The sequence below is a fragment of the Pseudonaja textilis genome, chromosome 4, assembly GCF_049901715.1.
Source record: "Pseudonaja textilis isolate UNSWEBS1 chromosome 4, rPseTex1.2, whole genome shotgun sequence".
NCBI classification, from domain to species: Eukaryota; Metazoa; Chordata; class Lepidosauria; order Squamata; family Elapidae; genus Pseudonaja; species Pseudonaja textilis.
Window position 1 is genome coordinate 64,464,100 of NC_141993.1, and position 15,822 is coordinate 64,479,921.

The window sequence follows — 15,822 nt, forward strand, 5'->3', positions numbered from 1 at the left end:
GAGGTCAAAGGAAAAGGCCAAAGGAAAACTCAACCTGAATGAGAATGGCTAACAGAAAAGAATACAAGAGCCACAATTCAGGAATTTTACCTTGCTTAATTTTTTTCCCCCTAAGATGAACCAATACAGAAATCTAATAAATCTTAAATTGCCACTTACACTAAGAAAACGATTAAGGTCTGGAAAATCAAAAACATTAGCAATTTCAGATAACATGTCCAGAACCATATCTCTTTGATGAACAATCTCTTGCTTCTGCATTTCACTGCTTTGCTGAGGAGTATTTCCAAGCCGGGCCATTTGAGTGGAGTGTAGAGATTCCGCTAAAAACTAAACAATCAGAAATGCATTTATTCTTATTTCAGTCAGTTGAAATCTAGCAATGTTAATTAGGAATAATATATCAACAAATAATTCCACCAATTTTAAACCATTTCTTAGCTTTTGCAGGGTTATAGTTCAGCAATAAATTCTCTCCCAACCAAAACAATGTGCATTTAACAGTCCCACCTCCAAGCCTTGCACTGATGGTATAAGCACACAAAGTCTTTAATGTTTAATTTAATTTAATATTGTTTTGGATGAGAGTAAGAATAATTTTACCAATCACAAACATGAGTTTCTTCTGAAACAAGGAAATATGTACTGAGACATTCTGGGTCCACAGTGTACAAATCAGAAGCTTACAAGTAGATATGAACAAAAGAGCACCCACCCATTCTTGCTCCACAGAAGTTGTATCAGAAACCTGAAGCAATTATATCCCCCCATAATTCTAATTATCTTTTGAGCCATCTAAAAGAGTAGTTATCATCATATCCCAGGGCAGCATTGCTGTGCATTCTAAAACTTTCATAACTGAGCTTCAATTAATGACCCCAGGTTCTATTATTATGGTTACAAAATTACTCCAATTAGTCCACATGATCACATTGTCCTACTTGACTTCTTTCTTTCCAAACTAAGAGAAGTGTTTTCAGTGACTTCATATTTTTAGTTCCCCTTTTCTCTAGCTTTCTCAGCTCTTAATATCCTGGCATAAGTGAAAATTATATTTAGTATTCCAAGTTTGGTAATGCTACCCGCTTTTTATTTGCTGTCAACTTCTTTTTTGCAGCTATATAATGGCCCAACATACCACTGGGCAATCTATCATAGCTCAAAATCCTTTACATATTTAGTCAGTTTTCACTAGCTCAAAACGCACAAATGAATGGGAAAGTTAGGATGCTTTTACAGCAATGCACACTTACTTAAACAGAGCCACATTTGCCAATATAACAACTCTAATAAAATGGAACTTTGAGAAAATGCTTGTCTCAGAGTTTGTTTCATTGGAGTTTGTTACTTGAAACGCTGACATTAATGCTCATACTTGTTAAGGTAGTGCTTGCCTTATGACCATTTGTTTAAATACAGTTCAAAGCTACAACAGCTTTGGAAAAAGTGAATCATAATCTGTATTTGCACTTACAACTGTTGCACTACCCGCAAGTCACATGATCACAATTTGGGTGCTTGGCAATGAGCTCGCATTTACAATCAGTTGCAGCTTCCTATAATCATCTGACACAAGAAAGATCCATGAGAAAGCAAAATTCGCTTAATCACATTATTTGCTTAATGACTGGCATAACAATTTGTCCCAAAATAGGACCTGGCTTAATGTACAACCACAATGACTTGCAATCAAAATTCCAGTCCCAATTGCAATTGTAAATTGAGGCCACCTATATCAGCAAATAGGTCAAGAGAAAGCTCAATTGCTTCTTGTCCTTATCCACTGATAAATTTGAGTAAATATGGGAAAATAAGTAATGGATACTGTTCACTTTAACAATTATAGCATCACATGATCACCATTTGCAAGCTTCTCTGCCAACTTCCCACCAACAAAATCAAAGGAAAAGCTTGCAGGAAAGGTTTCAAGTGACTCACATCATCCCCAACCCCCTTCACAGCAGCAGCAGCAGTCATGCCTGGCTCTACTCACGTTTGCACAAATTTTGGTGATTCTCACCTGACAGATGGGTTTCTTGTACTGACTGAAAAAAGCCTGCAGTTTTACAGACTTGGCAGAAGCCAGCATTCTGATTTCTGTATATGCTGATCCTGCCACAGATGCTGACTTGGATAATAAACAATGCAGTAGGTGCAACAAGGCAAAACGTACCAAATCTCCTGTTGCTGACCTAATAGAGGATAATACTAATCAACATTAAGGAAATGTAATGTTAACATGCAAGATAATACATAGGAAAACAAAACATACTAACTTATCCACAAACATAACAGCTAAACATTTCATTTCCTCAGCAACTAAAGTGAAATTGCTTTTATTCAGTAAATACTATCAATAATTAACCATTTTCCATGTAAGGTCTTCTTTGGGTGAAATATTTATAAATGCAGCAAAAGAAATATATTAAGACGCATCACCTTCCAATATCTCCTGTAGTGAGAATTAGTGTATCTTTCAGCTCATTATTCCTTGACATTTTTGCATTTGTATAAGCCTCTTTCATTCTGGAAACAAACAGCTGAAAGGGGAAATAAAAAAGTATTATAGTATTGCTGAAATACAACTTAATGCTTTGCTATTTCTAAATACACAATAAATTCACCTCTTTGATGAATTCTTCCTCAGAGTCTGAAGCATTTAATATATATTTGATGTGACTACTAAAGGCCACTCTAACATTTTTATCTGGATCTTCCAACAGCTTTAAGAAAGCTCCAACAACAGTTTTTACATTCAATGCATCATTTCTGAAATCCAAATGTTTGCACAGTAAAGGAATGTTCTTTATTAAATCTAAAATAGGATATAAAAGAGAAATAGAAGCACATTCCATTTTTAAAATATCATTTTAAACAAAATATTACTCATAAAGGGATTAGATAACATTCATTTCTGTTTATCAGGTTAACCTACAATTTATTTCTTGAGGTTTAGGTCTCCAAACCCAGATAATAAATACATAACATTAAATGTTAAACTGACCATATTGTACCATCTCATTTATTTTTGCCCAGAATTTCCCAGAATCAACATGCAGCATCAGGTCCCGCTACTTTTCCCTGTGTTATATTTTGCGGCAAAGATATACTGCCCTTTTCACTTTCTGTGACTAAATCCTATACATGAAGAGCATCACAGATCATTCTTGTGGGAGAGGGAGGGGGGAGAGAAGGAGGCAAAGGAATTTGATTCACTCTAGCAATTCATCATTGAAACATGGGAGGCAAGCTTTTGTTTTTCCTACAACAGCAGCACTGATTATATTGAAAAGCGGCCACATCTCCTATACTTCCAAAAACTCATTTTGGAGACCTCAGTATTACTGTAGAGATTGCTGATCTCAACTGGCAAAAGCTGATTTTTCAAATCAGAAACCTGCCGTACATCATGAATAACCATTTCTATCAACCTTTTGGTACAGAAGAATAAATGCAGGTAACAAACATGTTCTTGCAGGTAACAAACATGATACACTTTTGTCATACTGTGGAAAAACAGTCTCCCAGGAGTCAGTATAAGCCCTCCTTCAGTTTTCTTTTCTTCCCTCCACTAAGATATTAATACATCTCTATTCCAACCATAAAAAGAGGTTCTTCTGCTCCTGGGTGTGGTGGTCTGGGTTGAGAGGGGAGTTTGCATTTGTGAATCAGAGAGAAGGCTGCATGTGACGCAAGAGGAAAAGAGCAGGATAACTTGCCTTGGTGTAGCGTGCAACTGGTGATATGGAAAAAGTGGGCATAGAATCCAGTGTACAAGCAGCCAAAGGCTAAGTGGTAAGCAGCAGCCAATTGGTAACAAAGACTAAGGAACTTAGAAATGCTGAAGTCTTTGCAGCAGCATATGAAGGAAGCAAACAGGTGCTTTTCTTAGCATTTGTCCCACATGATTGCACGTTCACTTGTTTTGCACTGCCCTCACTTAGTTCTTACAGTGCAGTAATCAATGTATGATCCAAAAAAGTTTTGTTTATCAGCCAACTGCACAGATTAGAATTGAGAGGGAGTGCCTGGCCCAAGATTACTTCTTTGGTTTATGTATCTAAGGGAAGACTAAAACCTGGGGCTCCCTATTCTAATAGTTTAATTGCTACACTACACTGGCTCTCTCTAAAAAAAAGGCAACAAGTGCTTGGCTGAAAGATCCAAACAAGCCAGTCAGCCACAAAATCAGTCAAAATTCTTGGGTGGTCAAACATTGATTACAACCTAGGCTGAAGATTTTCCTGTAAACTTCGGAAAGCAGTGAAAAATAGCGCTAATTAAACATTGTAATTTAAACTGATTTAAGCAATTCAGCCCTGCTGCTAAAAAAGAAGGGGGGGGGGGGAGGAAAAATGAAACTGTATACATGACTTCTTAGAATTATATAAATCAGGGATCACCAAGCCCTGAGCTGCAGCCCACTACTGGTCCGTGAGCTATTTAGAACCAAGCCGCGGAAGTGGCAAGCAAGTATGCGTGCAGAGCCATTCTCTCTTCTACTCCCCATACCGCAGGTCCACAAAGCTGAAAAGTTTGGGGAATTCCAATATACATAACAAGCATAGACACATAGGTAGGTATCTAAGATTTAGAAACAGTTACCAATTTTGTTTAAATAATTTTTGTTTTTATAAAATAAATCCTCCCCTACAGGAAAAGGAATCGGGGGGACAACCCTTACTCTCTCACCCAGATTTCAGGCTGTTTTACTTTTTGTGTTTGGAGACTCTAGGGATTGAAGTTGGGGCTTCCGGAAAGCAAAGCTTAGGCTCTATCATTGAGCAACACCTCAGATACACTGAAGTGCTGTTAGTCAAAACAGGATGCTGGAAAAGGGTGCAAGTATTAGGATGTCTGGGAAAAATCTAGGGTTTCCAGAAGTAAAAATAGAAAAAAAGTTGTAAGTGTAGACTCACCCACAACCCAAACATAGCCTATTGAGGAATGTTCCATGCCCACAGAATGATTACTGTGTAAGGAATGCAAAAGACTGGGTGGGGTGATGGAGTGAGATTCTGTACAGCAAACATGGCTGATTATAGTAGTAAATAGGACCTCTCCCATTCTATAAATGCTTGCTTATTAAAGAAGCAAGTATGCATGAAATAACATTAAGTTAGGAGAAGGAAGAACAATAAAAGTATGTTTTAAGTAACTTACCAAGCTTTACTGGACTAGGTATATTGTTTTCAATAAGATATAAAAAAGGTTTAAACACATCAGCTTTCACTGCATGCTTTTCTCCTTCAGAAGTAACAATAAATCTACTACAGAGGATATTGTTAATTTTCAACTGGTTACCAAGTTCAGCTGAGGGTGGCCTTAAATTAAAGCTGCCAGAAAGACAACAAACTAGATCTCCAATGATACCAGCATAAGCCTTCTGAACTAGTAAAGATTCGTCCTGTATGTGATCTCTGGAATAAAAATAAAAGAATTGTAATTTTCTGCATGATTGTATGTCAGTTTTCAAATGATTAAATCTAACTTGTCAGAATATGTAGAAATATTATGCAGTGCTTTTGCTCCCTTTTTCCTCAACCAGAATTTCCTGAAACATCTGAACTAGAAAACGAATACCCTTCAGATATATTAAACTGGTTTAGAACAGTGGTTTTCAACTTGTGTTTTTTGGACCCCTGGAAAGTAGGTGCAATATCAGAGGAGTCCATAAAAGATGAGAGAAAATTTCTCTTCTCACAGCTACTGAAAGTATTGGAGAATAGAAAGTGACTTGGTATTTTTACTTATAACTTAAAACAAATTAGTATCAAAAAATAATCAGCTATGCTATCAGAAGTTAATGCAAATCTGTCCAGCATAATTTCTCAGACAATGCCTCCCCAAATGTTATATGGATCCTATAGCAAATCTAAATAGAAATATCATTTTCCCTGAACAAGAAATATAGGCAAGAGGCCTGAGTCCAGTTCCCCTCCCTAGCCCTCACAGTAGAGTAAAATTATCTGTCTTCAAAAGTAAGCTGTGATATGGCCATTCTTCTGCTACTACATTCATCATATCTTATTGTATTTACCAAGACATTCTTCTTTACCACAGGTTTATTTGGAATTATCAAGTAGTACCTACAAAAGACATGTGGGCAATGTGGTGTAGACTTCTATGCCTAACTTGTGGAGCAAAATAGGAAAGCCTTTAATACAGCTAGTTCTGACAGCTTCATGGGGACTCTGAAGTGCGTGCTGATACACAGTATTCCTCCAATTCAGATGCAATCTCTTTGGAAGCAGAGAAAGAAGAAACACAGAATTTGAACGAATTTCTGGTGCTAAAGGAAAAGACAAAGAAAACCGATGAATTCAATGTTGATTCTTGCAAACATATTTTGTTCTCTGAATCATTGAAAATTAAATACCATCACGACATACTATTAGAGATCTATAAACATTACAGCTAATATTTTAAGAATATGTTATTAGTTTAAACTATACAAATAAAATATATTATACCAGCGTACTTTCTGCAATTCTCTGGTGTTTTAATTCTGCATTCATACTAGAAATTTTTTTCTAAATATTTCTAAATATGTATCTTATTGAATAGCATTAACTTTTGATTGTTTAGATTACATCTCCATCTTCCACAGGTGTAGCTATGTTGATCCATGATCAGGCCTTATTTGTGGCATCCTGACTTTGAAATACTATATTTAAAGGGGTTGCCTAAAACATTCAAAACTTCAAAGTGATAGGTAAAGGACTGTTTAGACTAGTTTCTTAAATGTAGTCCAAGTTCCCCTACAGGTCCTCCAATATTGTCTTAGGGGTTGGAGAAGTCAAAATTATTTGCCGGATGTGGAAAAAAAAATCAAATATTTTAATATTTTTATTTGTTACAAAATACAGGGATTTTTCAATAAAAATATTTGTTAATAGCCAATGGATTTGATAGTTATTTTTTATGATTCAATAAATAACAATTCAATAAATACATTGATTTTAATATTTAATATAGTAAAAACCAGTATAATTCATACAGCCCAAACCTCTTTTGGAGGTCCATCATGGTTTTTAAAAGTGGGAAGGAGTCTTGAGAGCAAAACATTTAAGAAATATTTAGATTAAATAAAAGCAGTTTGCAAAAAATCATCTCTTAAGACACTAAGGAAACAGAGCAATTAAAACATGAAAAATAAACTAAATTTCAAATATGATAAAAATTGTTTACTTACTAAAATGGCTTGCTAATTGTTGACTCAAGGCCAAAAGATCCAAATTAAGACCAGGAAGCATGGATGGAAAGTCATCTAAATGGCTGGAAACCCATGGCAAAGACAGTATTCCAAACAAGTTGTCAAACACGTCTTCGTTAAACTGGAATTTAACTTTTAGGTGGTAGAAAAAATGTTCACACACTTTTACTGAGATGACTTACAAGAGGTAAATGCATTAACAAGAGAACAGCATCAGATCATTTTAACTTTGTGGGGAGACTTTATTTCTGTGACAAGATTTATACTATTAAAAAAATGAAATTCTGAGGATATGTAAATTGCATTTTATCAGGTACTGAATTAATGCTATGCTCCACAATAAATCAAGCTATTGGGAGAATTAAGGTAAAGCCTCCCTCAAGTCAAGATTGAGTTCTGGTGATTAGTTGAATACATGAATGTAGGGGTTCTGGCACCAGTATGGCAATATGAAAGTGGTTTGTCATTCCCGTTTTCTGTGGCCAAATGGGCAGGCGCTATAATGTGCCACAATGTTTCTAGAATAACCTAATACATACTTTCCAATATTCTATCCAAGACCTGGTACAGACATGGCTTGAATACCCTGATATACTTTCCTCTTTTTCCTTTTTGTGTCTTTTTAAATTTGCTGCAGGATGTCCTTGGAAATTCAATACCATACAAATATGTTGGAAAAGCAGCTTACTCACTTTCCATCATCAATATGGCTATCTTTGCTTTTAAGGTATTTAAAAAAGATATCTCACCTTGCATATAAAGGAAGGCATCAATTATTTTCACCACTTTTTGAATGACTGCCTCCAGGTCAGTTACCAGTGAAGCAGGATCCAGAAGCTTCCAACAAACTCTAATTGCTCTCATGGTAAATTCTGAAGAAATCCATATTAACTGGATGTGTTCTTTTGATTCTGAAACATTACCATTTTCATGACTATATAATTTACACACATGAGCAACTTGATGATCTACTCTGTTAAGAAAAAAAATAAAACTGGTCACTGAAAAAGTTTAATGAATAACATTTAACATTTTTCATTTTTCAGAAATGGAGATCAAAAATTGACTCAGCAAACAACCCGATGAAATCTACTGTTCATCAAGATCTTTAAAAACACTATTTCTATCAAGTCATACATTTCTTGACACCATCAATTTATACATTTCTTGACTACCACATCATGCTTTTTTGTAAAAAGAAATGCTGGTCTAGCAGTAAGCAGCGAGCAAGTTTCTAGAGAGCCCCTAGTTGGTAAAACAGTTGCCATTATAACTCAATGCTTCCCCTCCCCCCCAAGCTTAACTGAAGTAATAGCACGTGGGTATTTTCAAAAACAATTTTAGAAATATCTTCAGATATTTTTGTAAAGCTCAAATAAAGAAGAAACTGACTTTAATTCTTTTACCTGTTAAAATCTTCTGTAGAATGGACTGTACACATTGCAGCCAGTTGAGCTATTAAAGCAATTCCTTCTATAGCTTGCAGAACTTCCACTGGAAGGTTGTCTTGTTCCAAAAGCGACAACAGAGAATCTGCTCTTTGGCATATGAAATTCCACAACTTGCTTTTCATGTTCATGTTCATGATATGGGGCCTAAGAATCAACATTTTAGAAACCATTTTAGAGCATTTGTGGTAAGTGTACTATAAAACTAAAATGAAATAAAATATCCGGAAATAGTGAAACCAGATGAAGGCTGTTTTAAATCTGTTTAAGGAAACAAAATATACATAGTAATAACAGACAACCTTATGTAATGCTATAATGTATAAAAGAATGGTGGATTTAATTGTCTTGATTTTAGGTTTACCTTTAAGTATATTTAGATTTTTTGTTTCTTTATGGAATACATGTGATGAAAATAAAAACTGCAGGCAGAATTAGAAAATTATTATGTGACTCCTTGGAAATCGATAGGAGCTTGACTCCATTTTTAGCCATTGTTCTATCATATTTCTTACAGTAAAAGCTCCAGGATGTATTAAGAAAAAGTTGGGACAGAGATAAAATTTTGACCTGTATTTACATGAGAAATTTATATTATACGGTAAGATAATAAATTTGAAAATATCAGTTAATTCCTTTTTATGTGTTGGGACAGTTAAGGATTTTTATTTTATTGCTTCCTTTGAGTCAGTTTTTGACTCCTGGTGAAAACCAGACAAGTCTCTACAGTTTTCTTGACAAGGTTTTTCAGAAGTAGTTTACCATTGCATTCTTCCTGGGGCTGGGAGTGACTGAACCAATGTCATTTAGCTGGCTTTGTGCCTCATGTAAAATTAGAACTCATGTTTTGTGGTTTTTAACCTGATGCCTTAACCACCACAACAAACTAGATTTCCAAGGACAGTTATAGATGCTAATATTTTAAATCAAAGTACTACCAGTCAAATCTCAAGTCATCTGAGTTCCTGAAGCTAGAATGTGGATTTTACATACAAATAAAACCTTTTTTGATTAAGCAGTTTTATCCAGATGCATTAGTGATGTACAAAATCCTGAATTATTATCAGTATTAGAATATGATTTAAATAATCCAGGTTAATTTTAAAACATTAGTTATTTTTCAAGAACTCTGGTATAAGAAACTAAAATATGACAAAGATTCTTTAAAAGTATGAAATGTATTTCTTTTAAAGTTAATACAAAATAAATTTTACAGAAATGTTAACAATTAAGTGGTTTGTGAATATTTAAAAACAAATGCACTGCTTGGAATGAAACAACGGTTTATCAAGAACAGCTCCTGCCAAAGCAATTTTATCTTCCTTTTGGTAGAATGATGAATTTACTTGACCATTGGAATATAGTAGTTACAGCTTAAGTTCAGCAATATTTGATAGTGTCCTGAAATCCTAGTAGAGAAGATGCAAAATGTGAACTTAACTATGTTCACAAATACAGTTGCCTGAAAAATTGTATGTAACAAGGGTACACCAAACTGGGAGATACCAAAAAGTGTACAACAGAACTTTGTACAACTATTTATAAAAGACTTGGTTGAGAGATTAGAAACTATGTTAATCAAATCTGCAGATAGTCTAGTGCAGGGGTTCCCAAACTTGGCAACTTTAAGACTTGCGGTCTTCTGCTCCCAGAATTCTGGAAGTTGAAGTCCACAAGTCTTAAAGTTGCCAAGTTTGGAGACCTCTTCTCTAGTGGGCATGACATAATCTTAGAGAACAGTGTTAAGATTCGGAAGGAACTGGACACTAGAAGCATATTCAAAATAGATCTAAAAATAAGATTGGTTCTTAACAGCTACCATTTACTTACTTTGGTGGTGCTAACTTTTTAGGATGTTTTAAGGATAGACATAAACGAAGCCTTTTTTGTGGGACATCATCACTACTGCTACTACTTCCCCCATCAGTATCGGAAGTCTCTGCATAACAGCTACACTGCAGCTCCTGGATGATTTCTGCTGCCACAATCTTCAATACTACATAGAGTGGACTCAGTAGATACTTTATCAAAAAGAAGAAATTATACTATATAACATCTTCATAAAATCCATAGATATTTAAATAGGATAAAAAAGTCATAAAATCTCATATATACTTCCTTGTAATTACTGGATTATGTATACAAACAGATTTATTCATTTAAAATTTGTAAACTAAATACATACCAATCCATTATAAACTCTACTAAATCAGTATTCTATTCTGAGGTTACACTGTAAACTAATTAATTTAGACCACTAAAATGTTTAAGTTATTCTTGCTTGTGTTGGTACAGAAAGCAGAAGCTACTGCCACAAAACCTGATGGTATTAGCCTTAGGAGAAAATGAGCTTCTACTTAATACTAAATCTAATAATTTCCTCAAAATAATTATCTCTTAATTTGTCAGCATTTTGTGGCAAACCTTTGTTAACCTTTTAAAAACACTTACCTCTTGTTCTACCTGGCATCCAATTGCTGAGATGAAAAATCTGCAAATATGGTTAATATAGGTGTTTCTAACCGGAACAGCAGATTCATATCCAGCTGGCACATATATCAAGAAATACTGTAGTATGTGACATAATACTTCTTTTATCTTCATAGACTGGAGAAACCTGAGTACATCAGCTTCAAACAATGCATGAAGTTTTTCCAGTAGTATGCTTAGATAAATAGGTTCAAAAGTCTCATGGGAATTAATTTGAAAAGGAAATAAAGTTCTCACTAATATTAAGAGGGGCTCTTCATATAATTCCAGCTCTGTAGAATCCATTACAGGAATGGACTGCAAAATTCCAAATAGAAATGAGAAGAAATTATTGGCTAGGTCTTCTGGAAGTCCTCCAAGTTCTATGAGTTCTGTTAAAAATACCATACTCAAATTTTTAACTTTAGGACTACCATAGTCCAAAAGGGAGCACCCTATTCCAAAAAGGATAACATCTTGTGGTTTGAAAAACATGTAAGAAACTATATGGGTAAGAATCCTTATTGAAGTCATTTCCAAGCATTCTACATTATTCATTCCATTTAACTGTAGTTTGACAGAACTTAAATTGCCCAGATTTACAGTGGAATTGCAAGAAAATCTGCTCACAATTGCAGGCCATGACAAAATCCTTTCTCTATTTTTTTCATGAATTGAAATCAGATCTTGAAGAAGATACAGCAGTTCTTTTGTTACCAAGTTAAACAAGACACAGTTCTTGACTTTGAAAAGGCAGAATAAAGAACAAATGACATTACTAATGTTCTCATGTAAAATGCGGCAGTTTGGACTAGCAGAAATTCTCAAAAGTCTTGCTATTATCCAATTGCTGAATTCTAAAGAAAAGAAAACAGAAACGTTATGATCATATATCAATTGGGACTAAAAAAATCCAGAGGTAAGTGTTACTTTTTAAAACTTCTTTCTGCCACCTATTGATTTTTTTTTTATTTTTGCAGATCATATCTGGTAGCTCAATTAATTGTGCTATTTCCCTTTCCATTCATTTGTAATTCATATTCATTCTACAAGATTAAGGAATTTCTAAGGGAAATTGGAAATAGATATAAGGTAAGCAAAGGAAGTCAATTTGTGCAAACTTGGATGTTAATATTTATAAAATGTATTTAACTTGAGATTTTAGAAGGATATCAATCATTTCAGAATATATATGAGATTAAAGAAGAGTGTCTTTTTCAGCTAAATTTTTGTTTATGACCTGATATAAAATATATACTTCACATTTCAATCTGCTATAATTTGTTGAATTATAGATCCAATAAATGTGTTTCAATAAACTCACCAATGCAGCTGGAATCTGTGTCATTTTGCTGATCAGGTCCAGTTCCATTTACAAACACAAGTGGAGATGATTTCATGATATGGAGAATGAAGTCAAGCAACATTACAGAACTTGGCTGAGATTCAGTCTTCTTCATAAGTTCCAGAGCCACTAAAAAGATAGCATAATCTAAACAGGAAGTTCAAAACCTATTTCCTATTTCAAGAAAAATGTGGCATTTCTTGGATCACTACAACATGTCTGTACAATTACAAAGGGATTCCTTGGAGTTAAATGTTTTGTTTCTCGTGTATACTATACTGCTTCTTTTCCTCAAAAAAATCATATTGGAAAATAAAATACAGGTAGTCCTTGACTTACAATCACAATTGAGACCAGAATTTTTTGTCACTGCATGAAGTGGTTATTAAGGAAGATATAATGTGACACTTTTGGTCAACAACTGGCACCTGGAATTGCAGTTGTTAAGCAATCTCCCAGGTTGCTAAGCGGATAGAGCAAAAGAGTTCCTGCTGGAAGGACTCAGCCCCAGAGACAGCTGAATCCTTCTGGGGTTGAATCCCTTTGACAAGCAGCCATTTTGCTCTAAAGAGGGCTCTTGTGTCTAGGGCCCCATGCTGCAAACACCTCATTCCAAAATCCTGTGTGGATTTCAGGACAGACCTTTTTGTGTCAGTCCCCAGACTAGAGAGAATCTTCTAGGCAGGCAGCAATGGTTTGTGGCCTTCCTTACCTCAATGACTTTCTAGGAAAACTGATCAGGAACATTGCAAATGGAGAAGACATGATCACAGGGTACTTGATAATCAATCATAAGTGCAAATAGGTTGTGAAGTGCCCAGATTGCAATCATATGACCATTTAACTCCAGGCATGAGTCATAAATCCTTTTGTGTAATACCATTGTAATTTTAAACATTTCATTTTGCAATGAAGCATATTTTTATCTAGTTCTCTCCCTCTGTGATATGAGTGAATAATAAGACTAATAAGAATGTTAGAGATTTTGTCCATGATGACCATGATTTAGAGTTGGAATAACATGTAGCAGAAATCACATATAGTTTGAGTTTTTTTAAATTGAGGGCATTTACTAACTTTACTCACCAACATCTACATCCACAAGAATTCGATCAATGAACTGGCAGAGTATTTGTCTTGGCTTCTGTACCACAGTATTATATTCTTCTGGTGTAGCACTGAAATAAAGATGCATTTAAAAGTTATGTTATCAAAAGAGCTACCTCTTATACTGAAATGCATAAGAACAAATCCAATATTTATTATGGTCACAGACCAGAATAATAGTGATATACATAATTAACATACACACATATATACATGTAACTTTATACTGTTAAGTTTTTTGCACATGTAGTAGACAAAGAAAAGGTACAACATGAACTATTTAAAACATTGCAGTTATTAAAATGCTAGATTTCAAGCACTATATATTTTTAGGAAAGAAGTTTTATTTGTAGAAAATTAATTTTCAGTCGACAGCAATTTGTTCACTTTATCAAAATCTTAAGTAGCCTATGAAACATATCAAAAGCATATTATTCAATCAGAGATGGAACCAATGTAAAATGTGCTATTATCAATGATTTTGTGAATGAGTACATACAATTAGAATTGTTAGTGTATTAATTACATTGTTTCATTTTTTTTCTGGCTTCTCCCTATGGAATTGAGAATAGTACTTTATTCACTTGTTTAAATTACCTGTAATCTATAAAGTTTATACTAAAATGTTTTAAATATTAGATACTCTAGCCATATATTTATCCATCATATAACATACTTTCATAGGCTAGTGACCTTCATAAGACCCTCAAAAATCTATCCCCAACTGAAGAATAGAAATAACAGAGTTGGTAAGGACCTTGGAGGTCTTCTAGTCCAACCCCCTGCTGGAGCAGGAAATCCTATATCATTCCAAACAAATGGTTGTCTGATATCTTCTTAAAAACATCCAGTGTTTGAGCACCACAACTTCTGGAGGCAAATTATTCCATTGGTTAATTGTTAACTGTCAGAAAACGTCTCCTTAGTTCTAAGTCACTTCTCTCCTTGACTAGTTTCTATCCATTGCTTTTTTGTTCTGCCTTCTAGTACTTTGGAGAATAGAATAAGAGAATCTCCTCTTCTATGTGGTAGCTGCTCAGATATTGGAACACTGCTATCATGTCACCTAATCCTTCTTTTCATTAAACTAGATATACCCAATTCCCTCCATCCTTCCCCGTATGTTTTGGCTTCCAGGCCCTTCATCATATTTGTTGCTCTTCTCTGCACTTTCTACCTTCACCTCCCCTCTTTTGCCAGCCGTGTCTCTGAATTGCAGTTTCACACGACCCTGGAAAGACAAATGATGATGAAACGGAGCATCTCGAGCTCCTGGGAAGAAAAGTGGATTACATACAGTAAATACAGCGATTCAGAAAGAAGCCAGAAAGAACCTGAAGGCAAGCAACAGAAGGGTTTGGTTTCAGTTTCACAGACCTGCCCAGTTCCCGGAGGGCTGGAATCATGGAAGCCAACTCCAGCCCCTGGTCAGCCATCCTTGACTCTCCCGAGTCTCCCGCCAGCTCCGTTTCGACCCTTTGCTGTTCCCACCCCTTTTCCCAGCCGACAGGAAACTCAAGGACGGTGGCTCGTTTGAGCCAAATGTCGTCTTTCTTGCATAGTTCGCGTAGATTAATCGGTTCCCATGGAGACCTTCATGTTAGATAATTTGCATACGTCATATTATTAACAACTCGCAGCGCTTGACTTTTGAAACTTTAATTCTACCTGCGTCCTGCGCTGAACTCGGCGGAGTTTATTTCCCAATTTTATGTTTGTATTTTTTCTAAGTTTGCACGGGTCATGCAGTACCTTTTTTTCAAACAATTCCCAGCTGTGTCTATAGTATAGACTGTATGCGATTGTATATGTGTCCGTGCAGAAATACGTCACTGTAAACGACTTCCGACACTTCAAACCCGTGCTGTTTCCTAGCAAGCTAATCGTACCACAGTACATAAAAGAGTTGTATGCAGTTCTAATAACAAAATTCAATATGCACACTAAACAACGTTCTCCTCTTTAAAAATATCAGAACTGAAAAGACAAGTGTGCTCAAGTGCTGAGAATATTGGTAAGGAGTTATGACTGGACTAGCAGTTCCCCCACAAAGCATGTTAAAGAGGAGGGATGAATACAGGGGGTCCTCAAGTTAGGACCACAACTGAGCCCAAAATTTATGTTGTTAAGTGAGATTTGTTACGTGAGGTAACAACTTTTCTCACCTCATTTGTTAAATGAATCACTGCACTTCTAAAATTAGTAACAGGGTTGTTAAGTGAATCTGGTTTCCCATT

The 15,822-nt window shown here is 35.2% G+C and overlaps 1 protein-coding gene across 1 annotated transcript in view; it reads right to left on the reverse strand.

The window, feature by feature from the left end:
* Positions 1-15,066, reverse strand: part of ATR (ATR checkpoint kinase) — a 56,743-nt gene extending 41,677 nt beyond the window's left edge. Inside the window, exons 1-14 of the mRNA XM_026701566.2 lie at positions 14,963-15,066; positions 13,565-13,656; positions 12,458-12,607; positions 11,116-11,990; positions 10,495-10,685; positions 8,623-8,811; positions 7,966-8,189; positions 7,196-7,348; positions 6,094-6,292; positions 5,164-5,420; positions 2,625-2,815; positions 2,440-2,540; positions 2,021-2,192; positions 160-330 (exon numbers count right to left, since the gene is read on the reverse strand). Of these exons, the coding sequence (XP_026557351.1) occupies positions 160-330; positions 2,021-2,192; positions 2,440-2,540; positions 2,625-2,815; positions 5,164-5,420; positions 6,094-6,292; positions 7,196-7,348; positions 7,966-8,189; positions 8,623-8,811; positions 10,495-10,685; positions 11,116-11,990; positions 12,458-12,607; positions 13,565-13,656; positions 14,963-15,021 (3,024 nt within the window). The 5' untranslated portion in view covers positions 15,022-15,066. The remainder of the gene's footprint in view (positions 1-159; positions 331-2,020; positions 2,193-2,439; positions 2,541-2,624; positions 2,816-5,163; positions 5,421-6,093; positions 6,293-7,195; positions 7,349-7,965; positions 8,190-8,622; positions 8,812-10,494; positions 10,686-11,115; positions 11,991-12,457; positions 12,608-13,564; positions 13,657-14,962) is intronic.
* Positions 15,067-15,822: the final 756 nt, after the last annotated feature.